Source organism: Cololabis saira, chromosome 24 (assembly GCF_033807715.1).
Source record: "Cololabis saira isolate AMF1-May2022 chromosome 24, fColSai1.1, whole genome shotgun sequence".
Classification (NCBI taxonomy): domain Eukaryota; kingdom Metazoa; phylum Chordata; class Actinopteri; order Beloniformes; family Belonidae; genus Cololabis; species Cololabis saira.
The window spans coordinates 15,677,769-15,693,129 of record NC_084610.1 but is presented as its reverse complement, the minus strand read 5'-3'; the positions used below and the strand labels follow the sequence as shown (position 1 = coordinate 15,693,129).

The 15,361-nt window shown below is 38.4% G+C and overlaps 1 protein-coding gene across 1 annotated transcript; it reads left to right on the top strand.

Annotated features, from left to right (window-relative positions):
- The first annotated feature begins 2,388 nt into the window (after positions 1 to 2,388).
- Positions 2,389 to 12,974, top strand: LOC133425201 (adrenodoxin-like). The gene is made up of 4 exons (XM_061715913.1): positions 2,389 to 2,742; positions 10,849 to 10,973; positions 11,110 to 11,239; positions 12,331 to 12,974. Exons 1-4 carry the CDS (start codon positions 2,612 to 2,614, stop codon positions 12,437 to 12,439), a joined length of 495 nt encoding a protein of 164 aa, XP_061571897.1. The 5' UTR covers positions 2,389 to 2,611; the 3' UTR covers positions 12,440 to 12,974.
- Positions 12,975 to 15,361: the final 2,387 nt, after the last annotated feature.

Genomic DNA, 15,361 nt, shown 5'->3' with positions numbered 1-15,361 from the left:
AAGAGAATATAAAACCGCATGACTGAGGTTGTGTATTTCCCCAACAAGTGTAAAATATTGATTGTTGAGGCTTTTATTTTGAAACCAAAGTGAGAAGATTTCCCACATAACTGCTTTATTTACTTTTCTGAGAAATAGTCTCTAATAGTCTTATAGAATCGCTATTAGGCTTATCCCGACCAGCGCGATTGTGGGTGATAGCGTCTGCCTGCTGGGTGTGTGTCTGGCCAGTAATGATCCAGTAATGAGCCGGTGTTCTGTCGATTTCTGCTGCTTTGTCGAAAAACGCTACCTAATGGTTTTGTAATTGTCATTGTAGAATGTGTTCTTAATGACCTGCCTGGCTAAATAAATCAATCAATCAAATTTTATTTATATAGCACCTTTCATCCAGGTACATGAAATACAAAGTGCTTAACATTTTGACTGAAAAATAAGCATAAAAAAACTAAAATAAAATAAAAACTGGGAGGCCAATGCACACTGACATACAATGTAGTTAATTAAAATGAAATAATGATAAAAGTTCAAGAATGAAGGCTAAAAAATAATCAGTCCACAACAATAAAATATTATAATAATAAAAACATTACAAGAAATAGTAAAATAAATAAAACAAATACCTCTAAAAAATGTTAAACAGAACAGCCCTGCCCCTTCTCAACCTTTCCCTGACCCTGCACCCCAACCTGGGACTTGTTGATTGGGCCGGAGCTTCGGGAGCTGCGTGCTGGCCTGCGGTCCCCACCCCTGGTCATCCCGTTGCTGCTTCCACCTGCCTGCTGTGCTGTTGCCGTCCCTGACCCACCAGTCTGGCCTTCGGCAGGATGGTCCCCCCTTATGAGCCAGGTCCTGCTCAAGGTTTCTTCCCTCCCAAAGGGGAGTTTTTCCTGCCACTGTTTGGCTTAAGGTTTTTCTCCCACTAGGGGAGTTTTTACCTGCCATTGTTTATGTAATAATTGCTCGGGGGTCATGTTCTGGGTCTCTGGAAAGCGTCTAGAGACAACTTTTTTTGTATTAGAGGCTATATAAATAAAATTGAATTGAATTGAATTGAATAAAACTATCAAATTTGATGCTACGGTACATAAAAGCCAGACCAAAGAGATGAGTTTTTAGTCCACGTTTAAAAATGTCCACATTTCCAGCTCCTCTCAGATCCACCGGTGTTCTGCCAATCCTTGCTACCTGCCAAGAAATGCTACTTTGTTGTTCTGCCCATGCGCACAATCGATTTTCAAAGTTTGATTGCCATGCCCATCATTTCTTGCACGATGTAAAATTGATATGGGATGTTGAGTATTTGATCCTTCAAATTACACTACCCATGACATTAATTCCATTACACTTTGTGAACGTTATAGGATAAAGAGGAAAAAAAACTCAATTCTATCGCTTTATTTGATATTCAAGCCTTTATTTAACCAAGCAGGTCATTAAGAACACATTCTTATTTACAATGACGGCCTGGCAACGACAAGGATTACTTGGGGGAAAAGGAAGTGGGCTAGGGAGTAAAACACAGTAAAATTGTAGTTCTGCAAAGGTAGAAATGTTCTACCTTTGCAGAACTACAATTTTACTGTGTTTTTACTAGGTTTCGAAAACCATTAGGTAGCATTTTTTGGCAAAGCAGCAGAAATTGGCAGAAGTCTTTAAAGGCGAATGAATGAATGAATGAATGAATGAATGAATGAATGAATGAATGAATATCAAATAAAGCGATAGAATTGTTTTTTTTTCTCTTTATCGTATAATGTTCACAAAGTGTTAAACTAGCAAATTCAATAAAAGCATACAAGATATTATTCAAAGCAAAGGTAATGGACACATATATAGGAGCACAATAAGCAAACAAAGAAGAATGCACACATGCATGAGATAAAATTACAACTTAAATTGGTTTTGTCGGTTTCCTTAGCATCTTTTCACTTTCTGTTTTCACAGCTATCATTATTATTGCTATTATTATAATTATTATTGCTATTACTATTATTATTATTACTATTATTATTATTATCATCATCATCATTATTGTTATTATTATTACTATTATTATTATTTTGTGTAGACTTATGATACTTCATTTGTTCTTTTTGTATATTCTATTCAGTTAAAAGGTGGGCAAGATAAGCTTTATGCTTCAAGCCCAGACTTTTTCGGTCAAATATTCACAATGTTGACCAGGGAAAAACCTGTGTTATCTTGTTTGTTGATTTCTGTTTGTGATTGACCGAAATAAATATTAACTAACTAACTAAAAAAGTGTAATGCAATTCATGCCATGGGTAGTGTATTTTGAAGGATCAAATGATGGGCGTGAAAAACGACTGTGCGCATGCGCAGAACCACCGAGTAGCATTTCTCGGCAGGGAGCAAGAACCGACAGAACACCGGTGTTCCGTCGGTTGCGTGATCCCAGTTTGAGGCTGCGCGGCTGCGTGTTCCTACGTTACGCAATGCAGGCGACAGCTAGCGCTAACTAGCTCTAGTGTATAAGTCCAGCAGCTCCGCGGTGTCAGTGTGTCCGGGACCCGGTGACGGACGCAGCTGGGGGGCAGCAGCTTCTTCACACTTCATTAATCTCTTTAAGTTCCTGGTTTAACGTGACATGGCTCTGGTGGCGCCGCTGAGGCGACTGGTCCACGCCGGTGTGCGGGAATGCTGGCGGAGGACGGCGGGGAGGACGGGCGGCTGGCCGGCCGCTGGCCGCGGCTTCACCGCGGGGACCGCAGCGCTCAGGTGGGTGACCGTCCCTTAGTTAGGGTTAGTTAACAGGTCAGGCTTTACCGTGACCTTCACAGGTCTGACACCCGGCACAGGCTCAGATTGATACTATAGGAGGAAGTTACCAACTTCACTTACAGTTCTCTTTTTAAACAGAACTGTACTCTTATACATTTTTTTTCTCATTTCAAAGTGAATTCTTTGTTTGTAGATGAAATTTAATACATACAACTTCAGTTCTATGTATTAGTTGACTTAAGTTGAGTTAAGAGTGTTGCATTCTGGGAGAGAAATATTGACAAATAGGTGACACTTTAAAACAGTTTAGTTTATTACAGTTTATTTCTCTTTTTAAAATGTATTTTCCAAACAGAATTCCTCATGTAATTTGATTTTTTTTTATTCCAAAGTGAATTCTTTGTTTGTAGATGAAATGTAATACATAAAACTTCAGTTCCAAGGTTTTGAGTTAAGAGTGTTGCATTCTGGGAGAGAAATATTGACTAATAGGTGACACTTTAAAAACAAAGTTTAGTTTAGTTTAGTTTATTATGGTTTATTTCATAAAAATATATTCCTCCAAACAGAACGTAGAACTCCTCGTGTAAATTTTCTTTCTTATTCCTGAACTGATCACTCTGGGGGAATTTCAATCAATTTTAAAGGATCGAGAAACTAGTTCTCTCGGGCAATGTGCTTTGTTTTTAATTCAAATGGTGCCAAAAAGTTTTCAAATTATATGGAGCCGTTTATGTTGTATGTAATTTGTGTTCCTGACTACAGTGTGTGATTGCTGTTTGTTGTTTTTGTTGTGTTTTCTGTTGTAACTTATGCTGCCCTCTTGGCCAGGTCGCTCTTGGAAAAGAGATTTTTAATCTCAATGAGTCTTACCTGGTTAAATAAAGGATAATAAAAAAAATAATAATAAGTGAATTCTTTGTTTGTAGATGAAATTTAATACATAAAACTACAGCTTTGAGGTTTTGAGTTAAGAGTGTTGCATTCTGGGAGAGATATATTGACAAATAGGTGACACTTTAAAAACAAAGTTTAGTTTAGCGGTTTATTTCTTAAAAATGTATTCCTCCAAACAGAACCTAGAACTCCTCGTGTACATTTTTTTTCTTATTCCTAAGTGATTTCTTTGTTTGTAGATGACATTTAATATTTAATTTCTTTTACCTTTTCTTTTTTCCTTTCTATTCTTTTTCTATTGATTGATTTGTTTTGGTGATTTTGTATTGAGGGGGAGGATTTTTTTATAAGCCCTTCCGGCTTCTTTTCCTCTCCTGCACAATTTATTTGTCTTTGTATGTTAAAATTACTGTGTTATCATTGTGCAAATAAATAAATATAAAAAAAATATTAATTATAAATACATAAAACTCCAGCTCTGGGGTTTTGAGTTAAGAGTGTTGCATTCTGGGAGAGAGATATTGACAAATAGGTGACAGTTTAAAAACAAAGTTTAGTTTAATGGTTTATTTCTTAAAAATTTATTCCTCCAAACAGAACATAGAACTCCTCGTGTAATTTTTTTTCTTAATACATAAAACTACAGCTCTGAGGTTTTGAGTTAAGAGTGTTGCATTCTGGGAGAGAGATATTGACAAATACTGACACTTTAAAACAAAGTTTAGTTTAGTTTATTACGGTTTATTTCTTATTGTATTCCTCCAAACAGAACGTAGAACTCTGTGTAATTTTTTTTTCCTATTCCTAAGTGAATTCTTTGTTTGTAGATTAAGTTTAATACATAAAACTTCAGTTCTAAGGTTTTGAGTTAAGAGTGTTGCATTCTGGGAGAGAAATATTGACTAATAGGTGACACTTTAAAAACAAAGTTTAGTTTAATGGTTTATTTCTTAAAAATGTATTCCTCCGAACAGAACATAGAACTCCTCGTGTATTTTTTTTTTCTTAATACATAAAACTACAGCTCTGAGGTTTTGAGTTAAGAGTGTTGCATTCTGGGAGAGAAATATTGACAAATAGGTGACACTTTAAAAACAAAGTTTAGTTTATTACAGTTTATTTCTTACAAATGTATTCCTCCAAACAGAACTCCTCGTGTACATGTTTTTCTTATTCCCAAGTGAATTCTTTGTTTGTAGATGAAATTTAATACATAAAACTCCAGTTCTAAGGTTTTGAGTTAAGAGTGTTGCATTCTGGGACAGAAATATTGACAAATAGGTGACACTTTAAAAACGTTTTAAAAAAAAGTTTAGTTTATTACGGTTTATTTCTCTTTTTAAAATGTATTCTCCAAACAGAACTCCCCATGTACATTTTTTTTCTTATTCCTAAGTGAATTCTTTGTTTGTAGTTTAAATTTAATACATAAAACTTCAGTTCTAAGGTTTTGAGTTGAGTGTTGCATTCTGGGAGAGAAATATTGACAAATAGGTGACACTTTAAAAACAAATTTTAGTTTAACGGTTTATTTCTTTAAGAATTTTTTTTTTTTCTGTAAGAAATTTTCTTACAAATGTATTCCTCCAAACAGAACGTAGAACTCGTGTAATTTATTTTTCTTATTCCTAAGTGAATTCTTTGTTTGTAGATGACATTTAATACAACTTCTGTTCTAAGGTTTTGAGTTAAGAGTGTTGCATTCTGGGAGAGAAATATTGACAAATATGTGACAGTTTAAGTGCGGTTGATAAACAAAGTTTATTTTTATAGCACAGTTCAACACAAGGTAATTCAAAGTACTTATATCAACATTAAAAGCGGCAAGACACAATTAAACATTAAATAACAAATAAAATGATAAGAAAAGAGGTCAAATAATAAAAAGGGCAGTAGAGTACAACAGGTAAGTATTTAGTCTAAGGCAAGGCAAGTTTATTTGTATAGCACAATTCAACACAAGGTAATTCAAAGTGCTTATATCAACATTAAAAGCGGCAAGACACAATTAAACAGTAAATAACAAATAAAATGATAAGAAAAGAGGTCATATAATAAAAAGCAGACGTTGTTCAAAAGTAAGGGCAGTAGAGTACAGCAGGTATTTAATGAAACAGTGATGTTTTTAGGCCTGATTTAAAGGAGCTGACAGGTTGAGCAGACTTCAGGTCTACAGGAAGTTTGTTCCACCGGTGAGGAGCAGAATAACTGAACGCTGCCTCACCAAAGTTGGTTCCCCAATCTTTAATTTCTATGTTGTAGCCTTGAGTGCTACCATGGAAAAAAACCCTAAAACTCTCCCAGCTCTTCAAGGCTGAAGTGATCCATCTCCCTGTCCAGTTACAAGGCTTTTATCACAGCTCAACATCCCATGGCCAAACAAATAGTTTAATAGCATCATGGTTGCCGGTCAAGGTGAGGCTTTTGGTTTCTCAATCTGGCCTTAAACTGGTTGACACAACCTTCGTATTACTAGTGTTGGATTACTGACGGATTTTCCTTTCTTTGAAGGGATTATTCAAGGTTCACAAATGTCCTGAGACTTGAATAAAGTCATGGAGTTCACTGCTGTCTGAGGGTATCAGGACATTTAGCAAAAGGGAGTCATTTAACAGGGACATGGTGTTATTGAAAGCATTTAACGTTGATGCTTGGGATGAGGGAAATAGATTTAATCTTGAAATGGTTTTTTAGTTTCTTGATTTGTGTACTTTCACAGGCCGAGTTATATGAGGACATTATGTGCTTTAAAAAATGGTTTCATGATGAAAGATTAAATATAAGTTGGACCATAGTGCTTTCTTTTTCTTTTTAGTGTATTGTTGGTTCATGTTAATCCTCCACCTTCATCACTTTGGGCAAACAGTCACGCCCTGGAAGTATTCAGGGTTTGGCACCCTTTTTACTCACTGAGGAAATCTGTGAACAAAAATACTTACCAGCATCTGACTGTACAAAAAACCTGTTTTTTTCTTACAAAAAAAACAAACAACCTTTATTTGTACAAGGCTGCGAGGTCTGGAGTCTCCCAGGGGTGCTCTTTGTTTTTTTTTAAGAACCTGAAAATATCAAAAGAGCAATTCAGTCATGTGGAGGGCAACTAAAAGCAATACCTCCTTTTAGTTCTAAGGTTTTATGTATGAGAACAAAATAATCCCCTGCTCCTTAAAGGATTTACAGTTGAGTAAATACAACCTCAAATGAGCAGCATGTGATGTATTACATAAACATAATAGACATAAACTAAGCTGGAGAGGCCCCATACAGCCCAGAAGCTCATTAGACTAATAGGTGATTGTAAGTTCACCTCAGGAGTGTGTGGGTGAGACCTGTGACCTGCACAGGGTATATCACACTTTTCATCTGGTTATTGCAAGGAGACCCTAATGGGATTGAAGCAGGGATACGTGATGGACTGATGGGGGGGGAGTTGAGCCCACTTCATGTTCAGGAGTCTGTAGAACCGACCGGAGCAGCCAGAGCCTGAATGATCGTTGTGGAGGACTGTTGGTCTTTACGTTGGTGCTGGAGCTCATGCGGTTCATGAGAATGTGCTTGTGCACGGCTCTCTTAAGGTTAAGTCTCTGGACTTGGGCTGGACTGTTGCGACTAGGCCTGTGTTGAAAAAAAATCGATTTCCAATTCTCATATTAATTCCTAAAAATCGATTCGTATTTGGTATTTTTTGGTTTATGCCCCAAAAAGGAATGTTTTGTTGGACACGAGAATAACTACTGCCATGTTTTTGCCTTTAAATCTGTTTAAAGGTATGAAAACATTAAAGTTTTCAGTTATCATTGCATAAATTGTCTATATTTCATTACTTTATAGACTGTCTTGGGGTTACATTTGCATAAAATGCTAAAAACCAAATTCTCAAAAAGTTCAGAAAATGGAACAAATAAAAAAAAGGAATGTGGGGAAAAAATAAAACCGATTTCATACGTCTCTGTTTGCTGCCCTGGATCTGTTTGCTTTCAAAAACATCATGTGGGTCAGAATTATCAGTTATATCATTGAATCTCAATATAATACTAGTATTAATATGTTGTATAAATACACAGTCATATAATTTATGCAACAGCTCAAATAACAGTTTTAATAACAGTTGGTATTTTTTTGTTTATGCCCCAAAAAGGAATGTTTTGTTGGACACGAGAATAACTGGTGCCATGTTTTTGCCTTTAAATATGTTTAAAGGTATGAAAACATTAACGTTTTCAGTTATAATTGCATAAATTGTCTATATTTATTTGCTGCATATACTGTCTTGGGGTTACATTTGCATAAAATGCTAAAAACCAAATTCTCAAAAATTAAAGACCGAAACTATAACTGATTTCATACGGCCTCTGTTTGCTGCCTTTGCTACCCACACAATGTTTCTGAAAGCAGTTCTATCAGCATTCTGGGAGGTGATTGGTCCTTACAGCATCATTAGCTGCCAATACTTGCTGTTGAATCTCAATATAATACCAGTATTAATATGTTGCATAACTACAGTCAAATAATTCATGCAACAGCTCAAAAACAGTTTAAATAAAACTAACCCAAATCAATATCGGAATCAAATTGAATAGGATCGAATCAAAGCGTGATAATCGAATCGATTCTTGACATTTGAATGGATCCCCAGCCCTGGTTGCGACAGCAAGGTTCTTCTGAGACGATCTGCTGGTGTCTGCCGTCCCGGGCCCGGTGTGTGATCCAGTTGGAGCCGAGGTCCGGCTGCTTTACGTGCCGTAAGCTTCGCTTCGGGAGCAGCGGGGGTCGGGATCGGAGATAACTGAGACTTAGGCGGCGACTATTAATTAGATTAGGCCCGCCTGGCGGTTCTGCTTCTGGTGCCGGTATCAACAAGGGCACGGGTCAACAACATTTACTGACATCCTGAACCTTCATGAGAAGCAGCTTTCATGAATGAGGTGGTGAGAAGAATATGAAAAGGGTTGAAAACATAAAACCATTAGTTGTACAAAGTAAGTTTTGCTCCGTTTATTGTAAACGATGTACCACCAACGGCGTAAGCTCTTGAACTTCCAGAATGAGACAAACATTTTAATGATTGACGTGTAACACGACGCAACTGGCGAACAGTTTAACTGCAACTGATGAGCATTTTTGCAGGATTCAGCAGCTTTATATATTTGTGATATACTTTAGTCTCCTGTCACTGCTATTGGGTGTTTAGTCTGAGATGTTTGGTGTGCACACCCCCAGTAAGGGCTGGGCGATATGGACCAAAAGTCATATCTCGATATTTTCTAGCTGAATGGCGATACTCGATATATATCGATATTTTTTCTGTGCCATAATTGGGGTTTCCAACAAAGCATTAAAGCATAGCATCTCTGTTAGCTTCATTTTTTTCTGAGGCAAACCCTTAAAAAACAGTCAGTTTTAATACAAAGCCTCGTGCCAAATGTCACACAGGTATCTTTATTAACAGAGGTCTGCACAATATCAAAATGTATAAAACAAATGAAATAAAAATAAACTGCCTGCATATATAGAATAAAAATGCTTCTTGAATAAAATAAAACAAATATCCCTTTCCTGCATAACAATTAAATTAAAATACACTGTGCATTTAATACAATGTAGACAGTAACAGGCAGACTTTTCCACTGAGGTTGACAGTTGTGCAAATAACAAAACATTTGTGCAAATCTCAAATAAAACATTCAAGTCAATTTGTCAAAAAAAAGCTATATCAAAATCATTAAAAAAAAAATATTTTTTTTTTAAATCGATATAAACGATATTGTCTCGTACCATATCGTGTTTGAAAAAATATCGATATATTAAAATCTCGATATATCGCCCAGCCCTACCCCCAGTGCACAGTCTTTATAACGAAGCCCACTGCTGCAGAGAATAAATGAAAGATCAACTGTCATTTAAAATGATGAACTTTGCAGGGTGTTGTCCTGTCTCCTCCTGGTCTTGCTGGGTGCTGAAGGAGGACAACACCAGGGCTGAGAAGCACCGGTCAAGACCACGATGCAAGGCCGGGTCTGTCCGGGTCTGGGGCTGGTAGACTCTGCTATGAACGACCAGGAAACACAGACTCTAATCAGGGAGAACAAATGAAGTCATTTGTTTCCACTCGGCTGATCAGATAACTGACATTTCCTGCTGGGTTGTTCCTGGCAGCTGATGATGTGAAGGTCGCCCCCCCCCTTCCCCCACACACCGACGGGCAGCTTCTCTGAGGTTTCTAACATGCACCTCAACGCCCCAGACGAGATGTTTGCACACGTGCCGGTGATCGGTTAATGACGTTTATTGGATTGGCTGCACCTTAAAACCTGTGGAAGGTCAGTCCTGGTTGCAGTTCAAGGTGCTCCATAGGGCCCAGCGCTCTCGCCTCCACCCACACGTTAACAAACCCTTTCCTTGGTGTCTGGGAAACCGTCCCACCTGCCCCCCTTCCAGCTTTATGTGGGATTTTCTCAGGGAACCACGTTTCCTCGGATGTTGTCTCTCGTTCCCTTGTTGGCCAGGCGTGCCTTTGGCTCGGGTGGGAGGATGCCGCCTCAGGGACTCTGGTCAGAGCCAAGGAGAGGAACTTGGAAAGGTCTGGGAAACCTTTAAGACAACCCAAATCCCCCACTGATCCTAATGTGGATCAGTGGGGGATTTGGGTTGTAATTGTACAAATATTCTGCAGAGAATTTACACTCACTACACCGCACTGTTCTGTTTGGCAGTTTAATGTACAAAGGAGTTCTTTATGTTGTTAACTTCTTTAAAAATGAAGTAAAAAGGTTGTTGCTTTAACATAAACTACCTGTGGAAGCAGTGAGGGTGTACCTGGTTTATCCAAACAGACATCTTTCACCTCAATTGAGGACCAGATTAATTTTCTTTTGATTCATTAAAATCATAAAATTCAGTGTACTTTTTTTCCTGTATGGATGTTTATTGACCAAATTGCAGCTAGATGGTCTCGTGCTTGTCTATTTTGTATGTTTGTGTTTAGATTGTTCGGTGTAATGCTTAAAAGTGGCCACTAGAGGGCAGCCCAGTCTATTTAAAATAAATCACAAAATAGCACTACATATTTAAAGGTGCACATTATCAATAATGATGCAGAACATTTGTAATCAAGTTGGTTTGACTTTAGTTATTTAATTTCCAGCTGAAACATTGAGGGGTTGCTGTTGATCAAGGTGCCAACTCCAGGTTTTGTTTGTGATTTAGGTCGGACAATAAGGTGACGGTCCACTTCGTCAACCGAGATGGAGAGAAGATCACGGTGAAGGGGTCGCCCGGAGACTCTCTGCTAGACCTCGTCATCAACGAGGACCTGGACTTTGACGGCTTCGGTACGTAAACGGCGCAGATTTGGACCGACTCCAACCCAGCCTGGCTGAGTTAAATCTCCCCGAGCAGATGAAGGTATAAGAGCGTGTGTGTGTGTGCGTGTGTGTGTGCGTGTGTGTGTGCGTGTGTGCGCCGCAGGAGCGTGTGAGGGAACTCTGGCCTGCTCCACATGCCATCTGATCTTCGACGAAGACGTTTACAAGAAGCTGGGGCCGGTGACGGACGAGGAGATGGACATGCTGGACCTGGCCTACGGCCTGACCGACACGTAAGGAACCGTAGACCTTCATGCAACCACGGTTCTTCAGTTACAAGCAGGGCTGATCGATTCAAGTGTAAAGATTCGATTCTTAAGATTCAGAATCGATTATCAAAATTTGATTCGATATTGATTTGGGTTAGTGTTATTAAAACTGTTATTTGAGCTGTTGCATGAATTATATGACTGTAGTTATGCAACATATTAATACTAGTATTATATTGAGATTCAACAGCAAGTATTGGCAGCTAATGATGCTGTAAGAACCAATCAGCTCCCAGAATGCTGATAGAACTGATGATTCTGACCCACATGATGTTTTTGAAAGCAAACAGATCCAGGGCAGCAAACACAGACGTATGTTTTATTTTTTCCCACATTCCTTTTTTTATTTTTTCCATTTTTGGAACTTTTTGAGAATTTGGTTTTTAGCATTTTATGCAAATGTAACCCCAATACAGTATATAAAGTAATGAAATATAGACAATTTATGCAATTATAACTGAAAACTTTAATGTTTTCAATTAAATTTTATTTATATAGCGTCTAATACAACAAAAGTTGTCTCTAGACGCTTTCCAGAGACCCAGAACATGACCCCCGAGCAGTAATTACATAAACATAACATAAGCAATGGCAGGTAAAAACTCCCCTAGTGGGAGAAAAACCTTAAGACAAACAGTGGCAAGGAAAAACTTCCCTTTAGGAGGGAAGAAACCTTGAGCAGGACCAGTCCATAAGGGATCAAGAATGATAACCTCCGTTTTATCTGAATTTAGAAGCAAGAAATTTCTGGACATCCAGTCGTTGATGTCCCTAAGACATGCCTGAAGTTTAACTAACGGTTCATACCTTTTAAACATATTTAAAGGCAAAAACATGGCATTGTTTATTATTGTGTCCAACAAAACATTTTTTGGGCATAAACCAAAAAATGACCAAAAGTTGTAATAATGGAAAAAAAAAAAAAGAATCGATCTTTAGACATACGAATCGATTTCTAGGAATTAATGAAAATCGATTTTAGAATTGGAAAATCGATTTTTCTCAACACAGGCCTGGTTCCAAGGCCATGAATTTGAGTCTCTCTCTCCTCCCAGATCTCGTCTGGGTTGCCAGATCTGCCTGACCAAGTCCCTGGAGGGGTTGGTGGCCCGAGTCCCAGAGACCGTATCCGACATCCGGCAGAGCAAAGGCGGCTCGTCCTAGCTGGGACCCCGGACCTCAGAAACACTGGTGTGGACGCTCACCTGCCAGGGTACGATCTGTGTGCACGGTGGAGGGTCGGAGGCTGTCGGTGACGGAGCTGCCACGGAGCCGTCCTGTGCTTTTAACAAAGATTTTTAACAAGCTGAACTCTTACCAGCAGTTTATCTGTAGAAAAGTTTTTGACTTGTGTACTTCCTGCTATCTAAAAGACCAATATCACACAATCTGTCCTTTTGAATCATAATCACAGCTAGGAGGGAGACACGCCACTAGTAATGAGTGAAGGCCGGGTGCAGCCATCGTCCCTTTTCTCCTCTGAACATCACCCAACTTAATTTCCGTTGTTTTTTTTCTTGGTTGGAGAGTTCAAGGCCTTAACCGCGACCCCCGCTACAGTCGTCCACCATATTTTTATTTAACGCACGTATACGCCCCGTTATTTTAATTGAACTCTAAATGTAACCATTTTTATCATGTGATTGTACATAGCTAGAACACATCTGTGGAAAAATGAATAAAACTCAACTTTCTAATGCTGTGTTGTCGGTTTGCACTGTCCGGTGTAGTGTTTAAAACAAGAACCAGAGTGGACGATTTTGGCTCATTTTATTTTGAAGTGCTGACTTTTAAAGCTCAACTTGGCATAGGCAGGGATACAAATAAAGCAACAGGCGTGGGTCCTATTTCAGAGAATGAAGCAGTAGAAAAGATATTCAGACCAGTACAGGCTCATGTGAAAACTGCATCTTGGGTCACAAATACAATAAAATATTACTGCAAGGATAGTTAACCTGGCCAGTCAAACTCAAGTCTTTTCATCTTTGACGCCAATATTTATTCTGGATCAGTTTGATTCCCAGAGGGTGGCGCACACTTGGGTAAACTGCGTGATGCCAGATTAAAGTACGTTCTGTACCGGTGGAAATGGCTGCGAATAGGAGGAGTACCAGACCCGTTTAATCAATAAACTTTCATGGAATGAATAAGTGTGGCTGGCCAGGCTCGGTAAACAGTCAGTGGATGAAGTGCTGGAAAGACACATTTTATCGATCATAAATGGATAATATTCATTTTAACTGTAAAAACTACTGGTGTAGTTGTAGCATTGTTCAAGTGAAGCTTCTACGGCGCTACAGGAAAAACTATCACAATAAGCTGCGCTTTTATTTTCCTAGTTACAGATGTGCACATAAATATTGAAAGTTCTGGGTACCAGCCAGTGGCGTCAATTCAGTCAAAGCTAAGGTATGGCAAGGTTTTGAGTCACAGAACTTAACTAGAGTATCAATCAACACGTCCAGCGAATACTCATCACAGAAGTTTATGTAGCTTATCTGTGTGGTCAAGAAAATTGGAACTTTTTCAAATGCAGTCTCGCTCACTGCAAAAACTCAAAATCTTACCAGGAATATTTGTCTTATTTCTAGTTAAAATGTCTTATTTTTAGCCAAAAAATCTCATTACACTTAAAACAAGAGTCATTACCAGAAAAATAACTTTTTTCACCTGTTTCAAGTAAATTTTCACTTGAAATAAGTAGAAAAATCTGCCAGTGGGACAAGATTTATCTTCTCATTACAAGCAAAAAAATCTTGTTCCACTGGCAGATTTTTCCACTTATTTTAACTGAAAATCTACTTGAAACCGGTGAAAATGGTTGTTTTTGAGTCTTGTCTTAAATGTAATGAGCTTTTTTTTTTTTTTACTAAAAATTAGACATTTTAACTAGAAATAAGACAAATATTCTTGTTAAGATTTTCAGTTTTTGCAGTGTAAAGTAACAAGTGAAATCGATCATGTTGTTCTGATTTGCATTGAGTTATTCTATATGTATTAAGTAATAGAATAATCAATACAAATAGACAGAGTAATTCCATAAATGTATTTAAAAAACAAACATTTACATTTTCCCTTGAAGCAAAGGTGTGGCAGCTGCCATACCTTGCCATACCCGATTGACGCCCCTGGTACCAGCATGGCGTATGAGTTCCTGTTTGCCGCCCAAACTGTAGAAGAAACGGGTTAAACATGAAAAAAAGAGTCCACCTCTGCCAGCAGAAACCAGGGACGAGCTCTGCAGAGGTCCGGTAGCGGCCAGGCCGTCCAATCAGAGCACTCGGTTACAAAAGAAGGCAGCAACAGGTACTTTTAACTTGGCAGGTTTGGTTTGTGTTTTTTTTTCTTCTTTAGAACAGATAAAGTTTAAATTAGATGCTAAAACTGCTTTGGGAACAAATGTTTTTGCTTTAAAGCCCAGAAGATGTTTGATCACAACAATCAGCCACATTCTCTTGAAGGAAAAAGCATCAAGCAGAAACTAAAAACACACAAGTCTTCCTGCTACGTATGACGCTGCGCTGGAGCCACAGGTTGTTTAGACTTTAGAGAACAGACCTTTCTGCTCCGTCCAGGGTTCTGAAGGTTCTGAAGAGTTCTGAAGGTCCCGCCTCTAATGGCACTTTTCCACCAGTACCTACTCAGCTCATCTCAACTTGGCCTGGTTTCTAAACGAAGAAGACAACATCACTAAAGATGTAGAACCTGGAGGAGATGATAGATGTGCTGCTGGGTCTGTGGCTTGTGTTTGATATCAAGTTAAAAAATTAGGCCCTGTTTACACGGAGCAAAAACGGAAAAATGCGTTTTGGCCGTTCGTTTACACAAAAACGGAGCTCAAAGTCACCAAAAACTATCAGTTCTGAAAACTCCGGCCAAAGTGGAGATTTTCAAAAACTCTGTTTTCACGTTTGCGTCTAAACAGAGGAAAACGGAGATTTAGGCTTCAGAACATCACATTATGCAACAGAAACATCACCAGCGCCATGTGTGTTTTTACAATATGTTTGGCCACCGTCAATATTTTCTTGTATTTTACCTGTTTTATATTCTAAAGTCACACTTAAAAGTAACTCCACTTCTCTG

Coding starts and splice junctions, on each gene's coding strand:
- LOC133425201 (XM_061715913.1), top strand. CDS start 2,612: ATGGCTCTGGTGGCGCCGCTGAGGCGACTGGTCCACGCCGGTGTGCGG. Junction 10,974..11,109: donor CCTGGACTTTGACGGCTTCG/GTACGTAAACGG, acceptor TGTGCGCCGCAG/GAGCGTGTGAGGGAACTCTG. Junction 11,240..12,330: donor GCCTACGGCCTGACCGACAC/GTAAGGAACCGT, acceptor CTCTCCTCCCAG/ATCTCGTCTGGGTTGCCAGA.